At 37.3% G+C, this 22,895-nt stretch overlaps 1 protein-coding gene, 2 non-coding genes and 1 pseudogene across 3 annotated transcripts; 3 read left to right on the top strand and 1 right to left on the bottom strand.

The window, feature by feature from the left end:
• The first annotated feature begins 5,230 nt into the window (after positions 1-5,230).
• On the top strand, positions 5,231-8,983 carry LOC113279751 (annotated as a pseudogene).
• Positions 8,984-16,486: 7,503 nt separating this feature from the next.
• LOC113284698 lies at positions 16,487-16,642 on the bottom strand. The gene has a single exon (XR_003328328.1). It is a non-coding gene; the product is annotated as a U4 spliceosomal RNA (small nuclear RNA).
• Positions 16,643-17,282: 640 nt separating this feature from the next.
• TRNAG-UCC lies at positions 17,283-17,353 on the top strand. The gene has a single exon. It is a non-coding gene; the product is annotated as a tRNA-Gly (tRNA).
• A 1,706-nt stretch (positions 17,354-19,059) lies between these two features.
• LOC113279750 (serine hydroxymethyltransferase 3, chloroplastic-like) lies at positions 19,060-22,377 on the top strand (the record flags this gene model as incomplete). Its single annotated transcript, XM_026528420.1, has 7 exons — positions 19,060-19,071; positions 19,164-19,321; positions 19,401-19,575; positions 21,585-21,702; positions 21,805-21,917; positions 22,029-22,151; positions 22,279-22,377. Coding segments are annotated over exons 1-7 (798 nt in total), but the record flags the coding sequence as incomplete, so codon positions are not given.
• Between the last annotated feature and the right edge of the window lie 518 nt (positions 22,378-22,895).

Raw genomic sequence — 22,895 nt, 5'->3', positions numbered from 1 at the left:
TTTTTCAGATTGAAAATTATTGGAACGGTTTAGGGTTGCTGAAAATGGAGTCAGGGTTTGCTGAAGAAGATTGATTGGAGATTTTGGTTTTTGTTGAAGAACCTTGATCAATTTTTAAAGATGATTAAACATGAGTTTTAAGTTGATTTTATTTTTGGTGTTGTTGATTGATAAGAAGGAAGAATGAGTTTTGTCTGTAGATGAAAACAATGAAAAGAAAAAATAAAGAAAAAGAATGAGATAGTTATTTCCACACGTGAGCGGTGAGGGTAAGCGAGTAATTTTAGCTATTCAAAAGTTTTTTGGACCTCCGGTTAACTGATTTTTGGCGCTGGACTACATGATAAAGTTAGACGGGTTTTCTGGATGAATCAGCAAATTTCCAAATTCAAAATCATCAGGACACGGATACACGTTTATATATTAACTAAATAATTTTTATATACGAATATCATATAGACACGTTTATTTATTAACTCAATAATTTTTATATATGAAAATCATAGTGATACATTGTATCAAAAAAAAAAGATCATAGTGATACATTAAAAAATAAAAAATAAATTTTATACGGTTAGGTAAGCTTATCAGTTGGAAAATTTGACTACCTACTAATTTTCCTAGCATACCATATTACCCAACCAGTAAAATAAAGTATAGTTTTTGACACTTGCGTTGTGTCGGTATTCCACGTGTGTCTTGTGTCCAACATGCATTTGAAGTGGATATGGCGTCAATAGCTTCATATCTGAGTATATTAAGGGCAATTCCTATGGCAATAGTCAAATTAATTTTTTTGTTGAGCTAGGTGGATGGCCAAAATGACTTTTCCACTATGGTAAAGCAGTGGGTGGGTTATCATTAAGCGGCTGGACTAGGGACACACGCTGGCGTGTATAGGTTAAACGCGGCGCTGGTATGGAAAACGCTGGCACTCGAGTCAAAAACGCTGGCGTTAGTCATACCAACGTGGGCGTTAGAACCCAAAAAGCCCACGGTCGACTTTCCAACGCCCATATTTCAACGGTATTATTTTCAAAGTATAAATTCTGTCAACTGAATTCATTTTCAGTCATCACTACCATTTCTTTCTTCTAAAACTCTTATAAGCCAACAAAAATTAGTACAATTTGAGCAACTTATTCAGAAAAGCGATGAATATTATAAAGAAGAAAAGAGATCGAAGAACTGATCCGGCACCGCGTCCTGCCATAAATGTAGATTATTCTCAAAATTGGGAAGCAGAGTTTGCTTCGCTGAGTGTCGTTGATACTATATTATTAGTCCAAGGTCATGTGATGGGGCATCAAGATCGGTTTGAGGGTTATTATAGAATGAGAGGTGTATTTTTAGACTTAAAGTATGTTTATGAAGGTCTACCCCCTCGATTCTGAGAAAGGGTTGACATATATACCTGGCATGCGCTTTATATTGTGAAGCCTAGAAGACACGACAATAAAATTACGACAACAGTGGTAGAAAGGTGGTGGTTGAAGATGCACACATTCTATTTTATGGATTTTGAAATTGGTAAGCTTGTTTAACTTAACTCAAATTATATTTTTAAATAATTATTAAATAACCAAAAGAATTAATCATAGTTGATATTATTCTTGTTCATGCTGGTTGGCTTCAAGGTTTAAAAGATCTTGAAAAAGTACCATATTATGACTGGGGATCTGCAATTTTAGCAGAATTGTATTGTGGGCTGGATCAAGCTTCCATGGGTAAGGAAAATTTCGCTAGTTTCTGGGGCATCATAGAGGTAAATATCAAAATTATTATTTTTAAATTTAAATAATATTTATGAACAAATGTAGGTTAAGTCAAAATACTAAAATTATGGAGTAATTTGCAGTATTGGTGGTATACGTACTTCCAAAAACCAATCCTTAAAGACTCTACTCATAGATTTTCAATCTTGTACATGTACATCTCGAGCAACTGGGAGAAGGACACTGGCAGCGACGTCTCGGCTTCCAGTTTTGTTCATAGGTTTCAACAGATGACTCGAAGCCACAAGAATGTTGTTGTTCGCCCTTACATTGATTTTCCTCAGTATTTTGAAAATGATTCAGGACGTGTTCTTGATTGTTCTCTCCGTAGAGTTGTTTTTTACACTCCAGATTGGATAAAGGGGCTTGGTACCTGGGAGAAAGACTGCAATACCAAATACAAGGTATATATGCAATGAAATCAACCCGCTACAACAGATGGAAATCATATTTTGATCTTCTGAGAAGAACCAACTAGGAGAGGTATGAACTAAATGCAAAGAGGGGAATTAGTGAAGCTGAGTACGTAACTGGTACGAGTCGATTGCGAAGCCTATAATTGGGACACAAAACATGCACATATATGGGTTTGATTTCCCAGGGTTATCAACCCTGTCCCATGATGCAAATATCGTTTCTATCCAGCTACCTCCAAAAGAGCCATGCTTTATGACTTACCCCACCACGAGTGCAAGTCCTTCATCATCTTCGCCAAATATGCCCGAAATTCATTGGGAGATGGCAAGTATTACTTCACAAGGTGAGCCAACCACGATACCCATTGTTTCCCAAGGTATGGAACGTGATTATCCTTACTACAATGTGACTGCCAGTAACGAAGATTTGAAGAGACAACTGAATGATATGTATTGGCTGAATCGGCAAATGGAGGCTACACACTTGGTTGTGTGTCGGAAATGGCAGACAGAAACAATGTTTGGATTGAGTCCAACTGTAAATGATGATGTGCGCTCACAGTCTTCTGATTCCACCAGGGACACCAGATCATGGCACGATAGTGATAATACAGTGATGGGAGAAACACAGGTACGACACAGTACTTCACCACAAATTGTGCATGTATCTCAGCCTCAACTAATTCAGCCAGATCCTAGGCGCATTGCATCATCATTCTCGCCCTACAACCCAAATGATTTCTACACCGTTTCACCACCACCACAACAACAACAACAACAAGCATCTTATATGTTTGGAGGACCGAGTGCGTTTGGAGGACCGAGTTCTTACCAATCGTGTAATGTTGTTCAACCAGTTTTTACCCCTTATGGACATTTATCTAATATTTTGGCAAGTGGGGATATCCCAGGTCTTGGGGAATTCTTAACTCCAGAAGATAACAATGAGCGAGTTAACCATGAGCGACGTTAGAGATTGTAAACTTTAATTCTGCTACATTTGTAATTCTAGTTTTAAAAGTATGACGGTTTGACTTAAATGAAATTACATATGTTTAAAATTAAGCGTCTTACAAATAGATTCATCTTCTTCTACAATATACGGAACTCTCTGAACTAATAAGGGCTGAGACATTTTTGACAAATAGATTCAAGAATTGAAGAATTTTTTTAAGCTCAAAGAAGAAAAGAAGACTAGATGTGTTAATTTGGAGTGAAAATTGAGAGTATTTATAGAACTCAAAATTCTAACCGTTGGATGACAAGAATTTAGCTGTTAGCGTATTTGTGTCAAACGTTGGAGATTTCAATACAGATGCTGGCGTGTGAAATATCAACGTGCGCTTTAACCAAAACCGATGGAGCTTTTCTGTCAAACGCCAACGTTGTGCCCACCCGCGCCCGGCCTTCCATCGCGCGCGCGTCTATTCTTCCAACTCAGTGAATAAACCAACAATTTTATTGGTTTGTCCATCCATTTTTCAAGTTTGTTGAGTCCATAGTGAAAACAAAATAAACAAATCCGTGATTTGTTCATTCTATATAGGAACTGCTCTAATTTTCACGAGCCAAAACAAAAAAGCAGCACAGGAAGACAGACCACAGCAGCGCGCGCGCACACAACAACAAAAAGAACAACTCCTATGACCCCACCCCAGGCAGAACCAGTAGCCTGGTCTATCGGAATATAAACCAAAGGAAAATATGTAACCTGTACGATGGGACTAAACTTCTGTAAGCTTTATAAACACACACCAAAATGTTAAACTTCACATCTGTCTGTTTTAACTCTTTTCAGGCGATAAGTGAAAATTTGAAATCCTAATAACAATTATGCAATTAGAAATGGGTTATGATTTCTCTCACTCAGATTCGGAAGAAGGGAAATGTCTGATTGGAGGGGGGATTTTGTTTCTACATAACTCTACTGATGGTATTGTGACAGAAAATAGTGATGTAGAGGACACACCTGTTTTGGTGATTGGAAAAGAGAAAATAGAGCTTCAATGGAGATTCTTATTCATCTAATTGATTTACAAGGGGAGTCTAATGGAATGTATGTATGCCGATATTAAGTTTGATTTTACTTGACTGATTTAGAGTCGTGGTTTCTTACAGTTTTCCTGATTTCCTAGGGTTTCTGTGATTTTCTTTCAATGTCTCCAACCTTTATTGAATTTCCCTAAAATACTACTAATAATCAAGGTTTCGTTTCATTTGACTAGTTTTTTAACCATAGTTTTTGATGAAGAGTGTTATATTTCAAAAGCAACACTTTGACGAAACATGTCTGGTGTAGGTTGTGGTGGCTCTGGTGCAGGTGGTGTATATCACCTTGGAGATATCAAATGATCCCCAAGAGTATCCTGAAGGCTGAAACTGATGCCCACCAATAACAAACCCAAGTCTTTGCTTGAATTCCAACCTCCATCAACAAATGTCAAACATAACACCAACTAATTCCGTTTCTGAGCACATGCCAAATGTTGTTATTATGCAATACAAAATCTAATTCTGGCAGCTGATGAGGTTCCGAAAAGGCATGGTCCGACAATGAGGACTCTAGCTACTCAAGTGCAGGTGCTTATCTTGTTACATATTTCTTTTTTGACCGATTCATCAATTTGCTGTCTCTTACTGTTTCAGTGTTTGATATTGTTGTCCTATCTTAGTGTTACCATACTTGGGTTGCATCTTTGATACATTTGTGCACACATTACAACCTTGTTTCATATGCTAGTAAGACGAGCCTTTGTTGATTTATAAATTTGTATGTTTCTGTATGTGCACAAACCATATTTTGTACATGGTTAACTGATATAAATGTCCAAACCTGCTAGTGATATTAATCTTGGAATGTTGGAACTCTAAACATGGAATTTAAAAGAATACGATTAACTTATCAAGTTATGAAGAGTCAAGAATAATTTGAGAAACAGAAACTTATAAACAGCACTACTATATAAAGAATCTTGGATTCTTAATGTTTCTTTTATGAGTTCCACTTTGAGTGTGCTATGGAGGTCTGTCCCCAGTAATATGGATGTTCCACTAGCACAGCTACTGCAGAAGAGGATTCAAGAACTGGAGGCTGGAGATGCCAGCCTCAAAAAAACCATGTCACAGTTAATCCTTCAGGCAAGCACTCCAGGGATCGGATATTAATCTCAGTCAAAAGTAACTGAGGAATCAAGATCTTCCAATCCTAGGAAAGTGGGTACTGGTGTTAGGATTTGTAAACATAGTGAGATTAGTAGCCTAAATGTTCCAAATAATCCTCCAAGAGGAAGTATAGATTTCATGAATAAACAGTATTTGGATATCTTGCAGTCAATGGGCCAGGCACTCCATATTGTTGATCAAGATGGTCTGATAGTTTACTGGTGAGTGTTTTTAGCTTTGGTTGAACCACCTAAAAGAAACCGAAAAAGTAACAAATGAGGGAATGTGAAGGAAGACGCCAAATAAAACTTGTTGGGTTCATTCATTTTATTTCCTAGTCCCCCTCTAAATTTGAGCTCAGATTGATGTCGTTTTCAGTTCACATAGTGTAGTTTATGTAACATATATACTACACTTCCACCTATAAATATGCTTATGGATAGTAGATCAGAATTTCGGATCTTAAACGTTTTACAATGTTATTGCAGGAATAGAGCAGCTGAACAAATTTATGGTTACTCTGCATCTGAAGCTCTTGGTCAGAATATCAATGGCTTCATAATTGAGGTGCAGGACATCAATGCAGCGAATGAAATACTGCAAAGAAATGCCTCAGGGGAAAACTGGACAGGGTTTTTTCCTGCCAGGAATAAGCAATGCCGGCTATTTCAAGTACTTGCCACCGGTGCCCCGTTATATGATGATAGTGGTACTTTGGTTGGAATCATTTGTGTAACAATTGCTTCGGAGTCTTTTGAAGAAACCTTGGTACCAGATTCTCTTGGTACAAAACCTTTAAAAGATAATTCCTATCCCAGCTCTAGTTGGCTGCATAATGGTGGTCTAACAACAACCAAACCTGATTTTGATGCTCGGCACAAGCCTCTGAAATCTATTACATCTTGGCTGATACCAAAATTGGTAAGTTTTGATCTATTAAGAATGTAAACCATCTCTTCTTCTTCTTCTTTCTTATGCGTCTATCTCTCTCTTTCTCTAATAACACAACTTTGTATCAGATATGGAGATCAAAAAATAAAGTATGTCTGAAAACGAAAACATTGGAAGCCGCTCTCTCTGACCACAGGGTGCACCCTTCCCTTGAGAACATATGGCCAAGGAATCCTTTTAGAAATTCTTCTGATGGCAAGGATGCAAGTAAGAATGGTGTCTACAAGATGATAACTTCTAGAGTGAAGGGAATATCATGGTCCTGGGAGAGCCAACAAATCCCGCAGGTTGCGGGTGGCAATGAAGTCTCTAGATCCCTGTCATATTCTACTAACAGTGATGGAACAAGTAGCATGGGCAGTAGAAGCAGTCCTCGTCGCAATTTTTATATGGAAACAGATTATTTGAATCATGATATCTCGTTGAACAATTTGACATTCGGTGAGCAGATTGGGCGAGGTAGTAAATATTTACATTATTGCTAAAGCATTTACTTCTGTGTTACTTTATCAACTATAAAGTTCTTTTGTCTTATCCATAATATTTTGTTGTTGGGTCTCAGGTTCATGTGCAACTGTGTACCATGGTCTTTGGTGCGGCACGGTATATTTCTCTTTCCATCTTGAAATCTACATTTCTTGATAGAAGTACCACATCTTATAGAATTCACATTAATGGAGCATCTCTGTCAGACTACATTGTCAATTTGAAAATGATTAGGTATATCCTCCGAAAGATAATTAGAAGGTAAAAAGAGAAAGAAGCACATACTTTTTAACCATGACCTACCAACCCTGCATAGGTTAGGGTCAAACCTGACTCGTTACATGGTTTTCAAAAACAATGGAGCAAACAATATACTGTAGGATCTAGCATTTGTCACCCAACCTGGCCCCAGAATGGTGCAGAGGGATTGTATTCCAACAAGCTGTTAGAAGGAACTCATTTCCATATCTCGCAGGATTGTGCGATCAAAGTATTTTTGAACTTTGATTACTCAGAAGACTTGCTAATGCAACATTCCTTCAGACAAGAGGTTTGTTTATGAACTCAAGCTAAGTTTTATCATCAAATAGTTATATTGCTTAAAGAAGTTTCGGAGACAGGTCTATATATTTACTGGATTTCGCTGTGAATCTATTGCTTAGGTTTCAGTTTTCTGTCATCTGTAGAATTGGATTAAATTTCTATGCCTAAAAGTATGTACTTTATTAAAAATGAAGGTATTACTGATGAAGAGGCTGAGGCATCCAAACGTGGTACTCTTTATGGGGGCGGTAACTTCACCTACGCATCTGTGTATTGTCACTGAGTTCCTTCCACGGTTCGTTCTCTACATTTATCCGTTTTTCATTGTTTGCTTACTGGATAATTTACCTTTCAATTCCTTTCAACAACTTCTATTAAGGAAATTTCATCAGGAACCAGATTTCAGATATAAATATCGTTTCTGGGTCTACCTCTTTTGCAGGCACGAGGAATGAATTACCTTCATCGTCACAACCCACCAATCATTCACCGTGATTTGAAGTCATCAAATCTTTTGGTTGATAAGAACTGGAGTGTGAAGGTACTTATTATCTATCTTCTGGGATGCTAATAATATGTTAATACGGAGAAGGAAAATAATTCATTAACCTCCTTGATATTGTTTTCATGTTAGGTTGGTGATTTTGGTCTCTCACGGCTGAAATATGCAACATTCCTAACAACAAGTACCGGAAATTGAACGGTAACACACGTCATAATAAGCATTGCGTTAGTTCTTTTGCTTCCTTTTGCTGTAGCTTTGAAACAAGATTCTTTTTGTTTGCTGTTTTTTGCAACTTCAGTGGATGGCTCCAGAGGTTATCCGTAATGAGCCAGCAGATGAGAAGTAAGCGAGCAAATTCTTGAGATTGCACTCTTTTATTTTCTTGCTCGATCCGCAAATTCTAACGGATACATTGGAAACTAATTAGGTCAGATGTATATAGCTTTGGAGTTGTTCTATGGGAGCTTGCCACACTAAAAATCCCTTGGAATGACCTGAACCCAAAGCAGGTATGTTCATCACATGATATGATTCTGTGATAATCAAGTAACATTCTTACTCAAGGTATGGACTGTGGAGATGAACTACGCAGGTGATTGCCGCTGTAGGATTCATGAACCAACGAAATGAGATACCAAAAGACACTGACCCACTCTGGGCATCTCTAATCGAGAGTTGCTGGCACAGGTTTGTGCTTATCTTGGAACGTGCTTTTGTTTTTATACAGGTCAAATAATCAGCTCTATGTTCAGTTAAGCATTTCCACAAAACAGTTCGAGTACACATAGCAGTATCTAAAATTGTCAGTGAAAAATCTTTTTTCTAACTTGTAACTGCAATTTGATTAGAGGAAGTGCTTGTCAGCCAAAATACCGCCCAACATTCGAGGAAGTGCTTGAAAAGTTGAAAGCTATGCTGAGACATAATTAAAAGCCAACATATGATATATAGGACCTTGTCGCCTTTCTGTCTAGATATATGTAGAACTTTTTTTTGTTATGCACCACATTAGGCCATGGTGAATGTAAGAGTCAAGTACAAAACGAGTTAGAAAGAGCAGAAGAAAGGTTAAGGATTATCCGGAAAAATCAGGTTTTAACTTTTTATTTCCTTAATATGATACCACTGTCTGTTGGTTTTTGTGATTGATTAGGACAAGTAATGGATATTTATTCTATGACCCAAGGTCGAATGTGAGAACCATGCTAAGAAGAGAACAGATTGAAGCACTCAAACAACAAAATGACTCTTCTTCAGCCTTTGCCGATGCCTAATTGGAAGCACAAGAAAGAAATGCTTTCTTAGTAATTCTTAATTCTACCTTACTTACGACTGTAAATATTGTATTGAATGGACTGAACTCTACTTTGATTGAACCATAATATTGGGCATACCAAAATCTTTCAAGGCATACTGAATGAAGACAAAAAAGGTTGTGAAATAGCAAAATCAGATAACCCCTTAACCCAAAATTTTTTTAATGGCAAATCTGCCCTTTACGTATTAGTGTTAATAATCTTGATTAGTGATTAAATATTTTGTTTAGTGATTAAGATAATTTTCAGAATTATAAGAGTTGTTTAGATGAAAAATTTGAGGAAAAAAAAAATCAAAGTTTTGGTTTGGTTAAGAAGGAGAGAAAGAGAAGTAGAAAGTGAGAAAATTCTAATTCTTGATTCAATGGAGGATGAAGAGGGTCATCATTCATCTAAAAAACCTAGGAAAATACACATCAACTACAACAATGATCCAGAAATGGCTGATTTCTTAGATTATGAGAATGATTTTACACCCACTCAAGCTCAAACTCAAACACAAACTCAAGATGATGATTTTTATGAGCCAAATCCTGATGATGAATACATTGATGAGGAACCCAATTCTTCTAATACACAGGTACACTTATATCCTATACTTAATCTCACTTCTATAGCTCTCAATTATCAGAAGTTAGGTTTTTTGAATCATGGTTCGGCGAAACAGGTTGAGGTTCGGCTCACATCTATGAGCCGAATCTACCATTGATGAACGGTTCGGCTTACTGAATCTGTTTACTGCATGCGCCGAACCTATAATTTCCAATTCCAACCCTTTTGCTAGACACTAGTTCGGCTTATATGAAAGTTTCATAGTAAGCCGAACAACATCCTGAATAGCCCGGAATAGAATCATTACTAATTCGGCTTACATATCCAAAATCGTATGTGCCGAACATAATTTTTTAATTTCTGGGTCGAAATATTGTTACTGGTTCGGCACATATGGAGAATATCGTATCAGCCGAAACCTATTATGTTCAAGGTTCGGCACATAATTTGATTATAGTATGAGCCGAACATAAATTTGTAAATTTTTGGGTTAAAATATTGTTCGAGGTTTGGCACATATTGAGGATATCGTATAAGCCGAAACCTCTTATGTCCAAGGTTCGGCACATAATATGATTATCTTCTGAGCCGAACATAAATTTGTAAATTTTTGGGTTAAAATATTGTTCGAGGTTCGGCACATATTGAGGATATCGTACAAGCCGAAACCTCTTATGTCCAAGGTTCGGCACATAATATGATTATCTTCTGAGCCGAACATTCATTTGTTAATTTTTGGGTTAAAATATTGTTTGTGGTTCGGCACATATTGAGGATATCGTACAAGCCGAAACCTCTAAATGTTTATAGTTCGGCACATAATTTGATTATCGAATGCGCCGAACCTTGTTATTATATTCCCTTTCTAGTGGTTAACCTTGTGATATTCTTTGTAGATCGTGCTTGGACCCATGGAAAATCAACCTGATCCAGTAGACATAATTCACGAGGATACCAAGGATCACTTCCAAAATGATTTGGTATGTAAGAACCTTTTGCTTACCTTAATGTTGTCGGAATATTCCAAAGTTTTGCTTATTAATTACTTGTTTTGGAATGAACGTAGATATGGAAAACTAAACCAGAAGTTCTGGATTGGCTTGAGGAACACGCGATGAAGATAAATTGTGTACTAGTTAAAGGACAACAAAGCCGATGGGATCGGTTTGAAATGATTTGTGAGCGTCGTGGAACCGGCGCTAGCAAGGTTAAAAAGGGTATTGTATACGTTGGGAAGACCGGGAGAAAGAATAGGACGAAGACGAAGAAAAGAAATTGCCCTTTCAAGATCGTTTTCAACCTCAAGAATAAGTCCATGAACAAAGAAGATCAATATTGGATAATGAATAAAGATATGGATTGTCGTCATAACCACCCACGTCCCAAAGACCTTCATGGACATGCGAAAGTAGCGCGACTCAAACCCGACAAGATGCTAGAAGTGGATAAAATGACACGAGCACGTTTGCCACCTTCTAGGATTCTTATCAAATTGAAGGCGGACAACAACAATAACAAGTCGACTATGCAAACTGTCTACAATGCAAGACAAAAGATTAGAATACTCAATTTGCAAGGTAGGATGGTGATGCAACAAGTAATGTGGTTAGGGGTGAAGAATAACTACGCTTTCCAAAAGAAGTTGGATGACTTCGGTCAAGTCACACACCTTTTCCTTGCCCACCCGGAATGCGCCCAATTGGCTCTATGCTTCCCACAAGTTATTATATTGGATTGCACGTACAAGACTAATAAATATGAGATGTCGTTGATGAACATTGTGGGGCATACTTCGACAAAGGCACCGTTCACCGTGGATTTTTGTTTCATGAAAAACGAGAAGAAAGAGAGTTATGTTTGGGGGTTAGAACAATTGAAGTTAATCTTCCGGGAGGGTGCTCTTCCTAAAGTGTTCGTTTCCGATCAAGATTCATCGTTGATGTATGCTATTAAGAAGGTATTTCCGGATGCATTCAATTTTCTTTGTACGTTTCACATATGGTGCAATGTGAGGAAAAAATGTCAACCGATAATTCAACCACTTAAGTTGAAAGAATTAGAGAATATTGCTAAGCTACCGTTGGAGACACGAGTAAAGAAAAAGAAGGAATTCTTGAAAGCATATGAACATAATGAGATGTTGTGGGCTTCTTTCCAAGGCGAATGGGAAGCTTTGATATGGTCAATTACCGAGGATGTCTATGAAGAAAATTTTAAAATGCTTATTAAGCATTGGAAGACCGCCTACCCCGATGTCATTACTTACTTGGTCAAAGATGTGTTGGAACCTAATAAAGAAAGGTTCGTGTGTTGTTTCACAAATCGGCACAAACACTTCGACAACCAAGACACAAGTATGGTAGAGTCGGCTCATTATCGGTTGAAGAAGAACCTTTTTGGTTATGTTGACACTTTTGTCACGGTTTTTGATGCAATTGATGAATATTTCAAAAGTGATGTTGTGAGAATTAAAACCGCGTTCGAGCATGACCTTATGTTTAGACACAAGAATTATGGTACTAATTGACTACGGGAATTAACTTATAAAGTCTCCCATCTATGCATCGACTTGTTGATGAAAGAAGTGGATTTGATTGAGACATTAGGCGCCACCTTGGAGGAAGAGTGTGTTTGTACAATGAAGACATCTATGGGACTTCCATGACGCCATGACCTACTTCGATACAAGGATGGTATCATACTATTTGAGGATATTGATCATTTTTGGAAACAATTAAGCTTCGATCCTCTCCCAACCGAAGACGATGAGGATGATCTAGAGATATGGGACACGACAAATGGGAAAAAATTGGCGGAGATGTATAGGAGTATGTCCCGACCTCAAAAGAAATTCCTATGGGACAACATGATGCCGGCCATGTATCCTTTCACCCAAGAAAATATTTTGGAACCGGAGAAGAGTGACCCGAAAGGTAGGAAGAGTAAGAAAATGAATAATTTTCAAACTAGACAAGCCAACAAGGAACTATTGGATACTAAAAGGAATCCATCCGGCGTTGAGTACCATGATGCAAGGTTTGAAAAGGCAAAGAAAGAAATTGAGAAGTTGATGAAGGAGGAAGAAGTCAAAGTTCCAAAAAAACGAGGTCGCCCGAGTATTCAAAAATCGGAAACAAGTAACAAAGAGGTGAATGATAATGATTGTCCGTCACAAGCTAAGGATAGTAAAGAGGATGTCAAGGGGAAGGCTAAGATGTATCCTTCACAAACTAAGATAAAGGAGAAAAGAACCGTACATGAAATTGGTAGGATGAGAGGACCCAAAAGAGATAAGTCCGGTAGGTATATGAGGCATATCAATTTTATATACGATAACTACTTGGAAGATCTATCGCCAATAATTCATGAGCATATTATAGAAATGGACGACGTGCAAGGCGATGGAAATTGTGGTTATTACGTCACGGCGGAACAACTTGGTCCTTTTATGGAAGGGAATAATCCGGTGCCCCCTGAAAATGAAGTGAACTATATTCGGCAACGATTGTTACAAACCCTACGTAAAAACAAAGAATTCTATAAGACAATGATGAGAACAGGTCCAAGAAAAGATGCAGGGGTGGCAGCGGAGTACGTTGCATTCGAACGTCGTTTGCATGGGGATTTTATCATTACCGAAGAACATTGGATGTCAATGCCCATTTGTGGGTTTTTAATAGCGGAGACATTCAATTGCGTCGTACATTGTTTCGCATGGACGGGTAGTAGCTTTACTTACGCGCCTCCAACAAAACCTTACAATGATGGTGTAAAGGATAGAAGACTTGTTCTTGGATTTGTTCAAAGATGTTAAGAATGAGGTCAGTGAAGATGATGAGAAAGAGGTCAGTGAAGAGGATGAGATTCGTTTAGGATCTCCATAAAAAATGTTTCATTGATTTATCTTCTTATTTTGTGTCAGATTCGGCTTATAAGAAGAATTCACTGAAAGCCGAACCTGACAACAAAAATATACCAGAGTTTTTTTTTCAGATTCGGCTCATATTATTATTTCACTGCAAGCCGAATCTTGAAACTTTAAAAAACCAGAATTACTTTGCTAGGTTCGGCTTGTAGTATATTTCTGAAGAAAGCCGAACCTTTCATGATTCATGAAAACAAGAATTATCATATCATTCCAAATAGACTTTTCAAATTCATAGAAATTATGGATTACATCCCTGCTACATAGTAGGCTTGCAATTAATTTCTAATATCCTAAACGGGTAATGAGAAACCTTCTAAGAATGTGGTAGTGATCTTTGTATTTGAAATTCTTTCCCTTCCATCGTCGCCATTCCTCTAGAGCTCGAACTTCAATCTCAGAGTTTGTTTCACCTTTGAGTCGATATCGACTCACAATCCGAACTAAAGCTATGAAGTCTGAGACTTTTTTCTTAATACTTATAATTCGGCAAAACAAGGACGCACTATCCCGGTTGTGAGGATTACATGTTTCCATGCTGAAGGCTTCATGAATTCTAACCAAGTAGTACATACTCATCAGACCATTTACTCGTCGTTCTTCACCCTTCTTTGGATAGTATGCTACATAATTAGTGCAAAGAGATAAATCTTCTTCTAGAGTAAACTTAGGAGTTGGGGGTGCCATTTTTTGAGCATATGTGGTTAAGAATATGAAAAAACATGTAGGTATATATAGAATATAGTTTTACAATGGCTATATCCTTCAAAAAAAGAGTCGTTCCTAGATTTTCGTGAAAAAAAGTAAAGGTTCGGCTTATAGAAATTTTAGAACATAAGCCGAACCTATATAAGTAACGGCTATTTTTTAAAAAAAATTGAAATTTTTTACAGATTCGGCTCACCATATTGGTGAGATTTAAGCCGAACTATGTACTGGATTACACCAATAATGATTTTTAAGGCTCGGCTTATAACTCAAATTATAGAAAAAGCCGAACCTGAAGGACAAATGATTCGGCGCGTAACTAACATTAGAGGATAAGCCGAACTCTATAAATTCGGCGCATAACCGTTAAGCTATTCATTAAAACATGAAATTGAAGGTGTCCATAACCAAACCTAGCACAATTAAAAGCAAAGTTAAGCACCTAAAAGCAAAGGTGTTTGCAACACCATAAAAGTGTACTTAAAACTTAAGAAAAACATTAGAAGGAAGTTGGAAACATAAAAGGACATTTAACCACGACCCCTCTTCTTAGTGGTAGGCTTTTGTCCGGGTTCCTCGGGTCCTTCTCCGTTGTTGATGATTGCATCCCACTTTTTGTAGAGGTAGTTTTGTTCTTCCACGGTCATTGGTGTTTTGGAATCAATTTTGTCCTTCATTTTTTTCAACATCTCCCTACACGCGGCATTGGTCCTGACACAAGTATGAAAGTTATAAGACTAATTCGGCGCAAGTATGGATCATGCCTTGAAATTTTTATTAGCTTACACAGAGAGTGGATCGGCTCATACCACAAAATAATTATACGCCGATCCTAAATATTCGGCTCAAAACCTATATTGTCGCGTAAGACGAACCCTGTATTCGGCTCACAACCGATATTGTCGAATAAGCCGAACCTATGATTATGAACTCAAACATGTGTTCGGCGCAACATGATATCATATAAATAAGCCGATCCTACACACTTGTAAAATTTTTGAAATTTTAACAATGATATTCGGCGCAGCCCTAATACTATCGAATAAGCCGAATCTAGACTTATGAATTGAAACATTTATTCGGCGCAAAACTAATACTACCATACAAGCCGATCCTAAGCACATGCAAAAATTCTGAAATTCAAACAACATTTATTCGGCACAAAACTAATACTACCATACAAGCCGATCCTAAGCACATGCAAAATTTCTGAATTTCAAACAACATTTATTCGGCACAAAACTAATACTACCATACAAGCCGATCCTAAGCACATGCAAAATTTCTGAATTTCAAACAACATTTATTCGGCACAAAACTAATACTACCATACAAGACGATCCTAAGCACATGCAAAATTTCTGAAATTCACAAAACATATTCGGCACAAAACTAATACTACCATACAAGCCGATCCTACGCACATGCAAAATTTCTAAAATTCACAAAACATATTCGGCACAAAACTAACACCATCGAATAAGCCGATCCTAAATATAAGTCTCTGTTTTACTAAGTTCGGCTCAAAACATATTTCAGATATACGCCGAGCCGTTCATATGCACTTTCAGATTTCAGTTTCAAGAACAGCTCGGCACACATCTGACATTTGTTTTACGCCGAACCATACCCTGTAACCGCCGCAGAACACATGATTTTGACGAATTAAATCGACCAAAACAATCAAAAACATCAAATATGAGATGGGTTTTTAGAACTAACCTTCTTATTTTCATTTCCGGCGTTGGTTCTTTTTCATTCTCTTCTTCCAATTGATTTTGTGGTTGATTTTGAGTTTGTTCTCACTCTCTAAATCTTCTTCTTCATGAATAGGTTGTTCAATCGATCGATTTGAACGAGATACTGCCTTACGACGATCCATTATATAGTTTCACAAATCGACAATTAAATTTCCGCGATGAAAAAAAAAAAGAAAGAGAAGGGTGGAGTTCGGCTGTGGAGAGGAAGAAGAAGGTGAATGAAACTGATTTTAGGTGTAGTTGATTGTAGGTTTTGTATTAGGGTTAGGGATAGATTAGTAGTACTTTAATGGATTTAAGGGCATATAGGTAATTGAACCACATGCCCAAAATTGGTGTTCCTTTGATTTTGTAAACGCTACATAAAATTTTAGTTTAGTATTGTAGGGCTTTACCCTTGATTAGAGGGAGCCCTTACAGAAATTCTCGACGGCCCTAGAAGACCCAAGGCCGAGGAGGGGGTTTGGAAATAGTTTTCAACCAGCAATTGACGCGCCTCGGTTATTACCTCATTAGCTGCGTCATTGCCCCAAGCGCAAAGATACCTAGAACAGGCTGCATCGACTAGTTTTTATAATACCTTCATTTGCATTCCCATCTCAGATTAGAAGGATGTGGGACTAAAGGTTTGCTAGCTTCACTGCCAAAACAGCCTTAGATAAGTACTCTTCTTATTCTCCTTGTGCTTTCTTGGCCACCTTATGATTCTTGATAAGTTCTGGCATAGGCCGTTCCATGGCAGTTGCAGAGGTATAGCTTCCGCCAACAAACAGGTTCTGCAAATCCGTACAAAAACTTCAATGGTCAACTTTAAAATAATTAAACTGATGTTTGCAAGATCTGAGATTCTGAGTCTCACCAAAATTACTCTGATATTATTTCTTCAATGATCATATTTTGATCCCTCCTTGTTTGTCTGCCCCTTCAAGCAATTCTCATGTATTGTGCAAATGGTAAAAGACAACAAGTAGTTGTCTGCACCATGAATGTTGAATGCAAGACTGTAAATGGAACTGCAGTTGGAGACATATTCCAGACATAGTGGTTGGAGTAATATTGCATCCAGGCTCAACAAGAGTAGCTTCTTCTAATGCATTTCACCACGGACTGATCGTTTTGCTGGGTATAAACATCAACTGATTTATATGCGAGTAAAATAAAAACCAAGATGTTACAACGTTCAGCACCAGTGGTCTAGTGGTAGAATAGTACCCTTCCACGGTACAGACCCTGGTTCGATTCCCGGCTGGTGCATGGTTTTGTTGCTTTGCTGCTCTGCAAAGCTGTGCATGGTTTTGTTGCTTTGCTGCTCTGCAAAGCTGTGTAATCAGCTCTAACAACAGAGCAACATCTAGCACGGGAAATTGGAAAATATCAATTTGCTAACCTGCGCGGTAGAGAACTGTGTGCAGCGCGATGTTCGTGCAGGTAACAAGTGCTGATTGAAATAGCGAAGAACATTCCCACCTCTTTGATTATCACATTTTTCCATCCCATTTGAGATAAATTTACAAGATACACTGATCCATTATGCACTCTGGTTAATTAGCATTCTAAATACTAGGAATTACCAATAGGTACTATTATGGTAGTCTTAGTTAATGGCAGGTCCACCCACTAAAGCCCAGTAAGCATAGGTCCATAATTAAAAGAAAACATGAAACTGGACCTAATTTTTTAAGCCTAGGTCATGTACACGTGCGGGACACATGTGACTATTATCATAATTCCCAAAACACCCCACAAGTTTTTTTAAGCTAAGAAACACCTTCGTTTCTTTTTCATTCTCTCAATTTATGTTTTCAGAGAAGAGCTCTGCAAGTGAAGATTATTTGAGGTCCTTGTTTGATTCATGAGTTCGAGCTCTGCAAGTGTAATCGGTAGGTGGATTTTTTGTTCTTACGATATTAATCATCACTACGATTTTTTGTTCGAGCTCTGCAAGTTTTATTCGAAGTTTTTCCAGTTTTTTTTGTTCGATCCATGGTCTAATCGTTGTGGTGTTTGATTAAGATTTTGATCTCCATGTTTGATTTCTTGATTATTTACTAGATCTAGATGAATAATCACGTTTTTGGTTCATTTCGTTATTAGATTTGATCTAACTAGTTCCATTTTGTTGTTTTTAGATTTGTTTTTTTGTATGAAACAACAGTACGTATGTCCTGTATTGACAGAAACCTAGCTTATTTTGAATGAAGAAGAAGAAGAAGATGCATCGTTATGACTTACGACAAGAAGATTTGTTGTGTTTCCATGTATGTTTTCTTATCATCTTCTTTGATTATTTTTTTCGTTTTTCTTCTATTGATTGTATTATGAAGATGAAATCGATTTTCCTGACGTTTTTATGTTTTCAGGTTTTTTACAGTTTGTTTTTGTGTATGAATTGACAGTACATATTTGGTGTACTAATAAAAAATTCTTATGATTTACGAGGAGAATATTTGTTTTCTGTTTTCAGGTATGCTTTCTAATCATCTTGTTTGATTATTTTGTTCGGTTTTCTTCTTTTGATTTGTTTTTTTGATTGTATTCTGATAATCAAATCGATTTGATTGACGCTTTTATGGTTTTTAGGTTTGTTACAATTGTTTTTCGTGTATGAATTGACAGTACATATATGGCGTACTGATACAAAACTCTTCTAATTTTGTTTTATTTGAAGTTTTTCCAATTTTTTTGGTTCGATCCATGAGTATGTATGTATAATACTGATAGGAAGTGCTATTTTCTGTGTTTTTGCTCCTTTTTTAGTCTTACCCTTCAGTACTTATGTGAAATACTGTAATATGTCTTTCGATTCTCTTATTTTTCATAGATCTGTCACCTGTTGTTGTCATACTGTTGATTTGTAGTTCATGAATCTTCAGTACATATATCGCATACTCATAGGAAGTGCTCCTTGTTATGTTTAAGGAGAAGTGAAGAAGATGCAGGCATACAGTGGAGCTGCAATAATGGGTGTTGTTGTACAACAACCCAATCTTTTTACTAAAGGTTCTTAAACTTTTTTTCCCAAGTTGGGTACTACTACTGCGGATAGATTACCTTCTCAAGTTAGGCAGACCCTGAAGTACGTTCAATAATTGATAGTGAGAAGAATCGTCAGTTTAACAGCTTGGAGCTCATTGCTTCAGAGAATTTTACATCTCGCGCAGTGATGGAAGCTGTGGGTTCTTGTCTCACAAACAAGTATTCAGAAAGGCTTCATGGTAAAAGGTAAAGATGGTGCTTAATGTTGTATTTTTTCCATGTATTTGTATTGAAATGCATTTGATCATTTCATTCTGCAATGTAGGTACTATGGTGGCAATGAGTACATTGATGAGCTAGAGACACTTTGTCAACAAAGGGATTTGGCTGCATTTCACTTAGACCCAAAGAAATTGGGAGTTAATGTCCAACCTCTGTCTGGTTCTCCTGCTAACTTTGAAGTTTACACTGCACTTCTCAACCCACATGACCGTATTATGGTAAGTTGAGGCCTCTTTCTCTTTCTCTCCAATTTTTTGAAATCAGTTTTGAACCCCTAAGGGATGTAATCAACTCACCTTTCAAAATATGGGGCTGTATTAATTTGTTCATGTAACTGGCACAGGGTCTGGATCTTCCTCATGGATGTCACTTGTCACATGGATTTATGACTCCTAAAAGACGGGTATCTGGGACTTCGATTTATTTTGAATCGATGCCCTACCGTCTTGATGAATCAACAGGTGTTGCTCTGCATTCTTATATTGTGTAATGACTATGTGGTCTATTGTTGTTCATTTATAATTCGTTGATAATTTGCATTCATTACCAAATTCACTTGCAGGCCTTATTGATTATGATATGCTTGAGAAAACTGCCACCCTCTTTCGACCAAAACTCATCATTGTTGGTGCTAGTGCTTATCCTCGTGATTTCGATTATCCTCGAATGAGAAAGTTATACACATTTCTTTTGATTATCAACAGTTGTGATTCTTAGTGATCAGAGAATCAGACTAGTTAACCCATTACGCACACCTAATTCCCTTTCCTGCTATGTTTCTTGAAGATTGCAGATTCTGTTGGGGCTTTTCTCATGATGGATATGGCTCACATAAGTGGTCTCGTTGTTGCATCTGTACTTTCCGACCCATTTGAATACTGTGATGTTGTAACAACCACCACTCACAAGGTACACCTAGTCTCATTCATGAAGTCTGCAAGACTGCAACTACTGACACCAACACAAGCAACATTTTTTTTTATTGGTTTAGGTTCAAGGGTCATGTTGTTTACTATGTATTCTGTTTCAATTTGCAGTCATTACGAGGTCCCAGAGGTGGCATGATTTTCTTCAAGAAAGATCCTGTTCTTTGGGTTGATATGGAATCTGCGATTACCAATGTTGTTTTCCCAGGGTTACAGGTAACTAAAACTGTAGCGGTTATTTGTGATTTATCATTGGTTCAACATTATAACATTTTTTAGGTTTGTTACAGTTGTTTTTCGTGTATGAATTGACAGTACATATATGGCGTACTGATACAAAACTCATCTAATTTTGTTTTATTTGAAGTTTTTCCAATTTTTTTGGTTCGATCCATGAGTATGTATGTATAATACTGATAGGAAGTGTTATTTTCTGTGTTTTTGCTCCTTTTTTAGTCTTACCCTTCAGTACTTATGTGAAATACTGTAATATGTCTTTCGATTCTCTTATTTTTCATAGATCTGTCACCTGTTGTTGTCATACTATTGATTTGTAGTTCATGAATCTTCAGTACATATATCGCATACTCATAGGAAGTGCTCCTTGTTATGTTTAAGGAGAAGTGAAGAAGATGCAGGCATACAGTGGAGCTGCAATAATGGGTGATGTTGTACAACAACCCAATCTTTTTACTAAAGGTTCTTCAACTTTTTTTCCCAAGTTGGGTACTACTACTGCGGATAGATTACCTTCTCAAGTTAGGCAGACCCTGAAGTACGTTCAATAATTGATAGTGAGAAGAATCGTCAGTTTAACAGCTTGGAGCTCATTGCTTCAGAGAATTTTACATCTCGCGCAGTGATGGAAGCTGTGGGTTCTTGTCTCACAAACAAGTATTCAGAAAGGCTTCATGGTAAAAGGTAAAGATGGTGCTTAATGTTGTATTTTTTCCCTGTATTTGTATTGAAATGCATTTGATCATTTCATTCTGCAATGTAGGTACTATGGTGGCAATGAGTACATTGATGAGCTAGAGACACTTTGTCAACAAAGGGATTTGGCTGCATTTCACTTAGACCCAAAGAAAATTGGGAGTTAATGTCCAACCTCTGTCTGGTTCTCCTGCTAACTTTGAAGTTTACACTGCACTTCTCAACCCACATGACCGTATTATGGTAAGTTGAGGCCTCTTTCTCTTTCTCTCCAATTTTTTGAAATCAGTTTTGAACCCCTAAGGGATGTAATCAACTCACCTTTCAAAATATGGGGCTGTATTAATTTGTTCATGTAACTGGCACAGGGTCTGGATCTTCCTCATGGAGGTCACTTGTCACATGGATTTATGACTCCTAAAAGACGGGTATCTGGGACTTCGATTTATTTTGAATCGATGCCCTACCGTCTTGATGAATCAACAGGTGTTGCTCTGCATTCTTATATTTTTTTAATGACTATGTGGTCTATTGTTGTTCATTTATAATTCGTTGATAATTTGCATTCATTACCAAATTCACTTGCAGGCCTTATTGATTATGATATGCTTGAGAAAACTGCCACCCTCTTTCGACCAAAACTCATCATTGTTGGTGCTAGTGCTTATCCTCGTGATTTCGATTATCCTCGAATGAGAAAGGTATACACATATCTTTTGATTATCAACAGTTGTGATTCTTAGTGATCAGAGAATCAGACTAGTTAACCCATTACGCACACCTAATTCCCTTTCCTGCTATGTTTCTTGAAGATTGCAGATTCTGTTGGGGCTTTTCTCATGATGGATATGGCTCACATAAGTGGTCTCGTTGTTGCATATGTACTTGCTGACCCATTTGAATACTGTGATGTTGTAACAACCACCACTCACAAGGTACACCTAGTCTCATTCATGAAGTCTGCAAGACTGCAACTACTGACACCAACACAAGCAACATTTTTTTTATTGGTTTAGGTTCAAGGGTCATGTTGTTTACTATGTATTCTGTTTCAATTTGCAGTCATTACGAGGTCCCAGAGGTGGCATGATTTTCTTCAAGAAAGATCCTGTTCTTTGGGTTGATATGGAATCTGCGATTAACAATGTTGTTTTCCCAGGGTTACAGGTAACTAAAACTGTAGCGGTTATTTGTGATTTATCATTGGTTCAACATTATAACATTTTTTAGGTTTGTTACAGTTATTTTTCGTGTATGAATTGACAGTACATATATGGCGTACTGATACAAAACTCTTCTAATTTTGTTTTATTTGAAGTTTTTCCAATTTTTTTGGTTCGATCCATGAGTATGTATGTATAATACTGATAGGAAGTGCTATTTTCTGTGTTTTTGCTCCTTTTTTAGTCTTACCCTTCAGTACTTATGTGAAATATTGTAATATGTCTTTCGATTCTCTTATTTTTCATAGATCTGTCACCTGTTGTTGTCATACTGTTGATTTGTAGTTCATGAATCTTCAGTACATATATCGCATACTCATAGGAAGTGCTCCTTGTTATGTTTAAGGAGAAGTGAAGAAGATGCAGGCATACAGTGGAGCTGCAATAATGGGTGCTGTTGTACAACAACCCAATCTTTTTACTAAAGGTTCTTCAACTTTTTTTCCCAAGTTGGGC

The sequence above is a fragment of the Papaver somniferum genome, chromosome 5, assembly GCF_003573695.1.
Source record: "Papaver somniferum cultivar HN1 chromosome 5, ASM357369v1, whole genome shotgun sequence".
Taxonomy (NCBI): Eukaryota; Viridiplantae; Streptophyta; class Magnoliopsida; order Ranunculales; family Papaveraceae; genus Papaver; species Papaver somniferum.
Note: the sequence above shows the minus strand (reverse complement) of the source record. Positions and strands in the feature narration are given on the sequence as shown.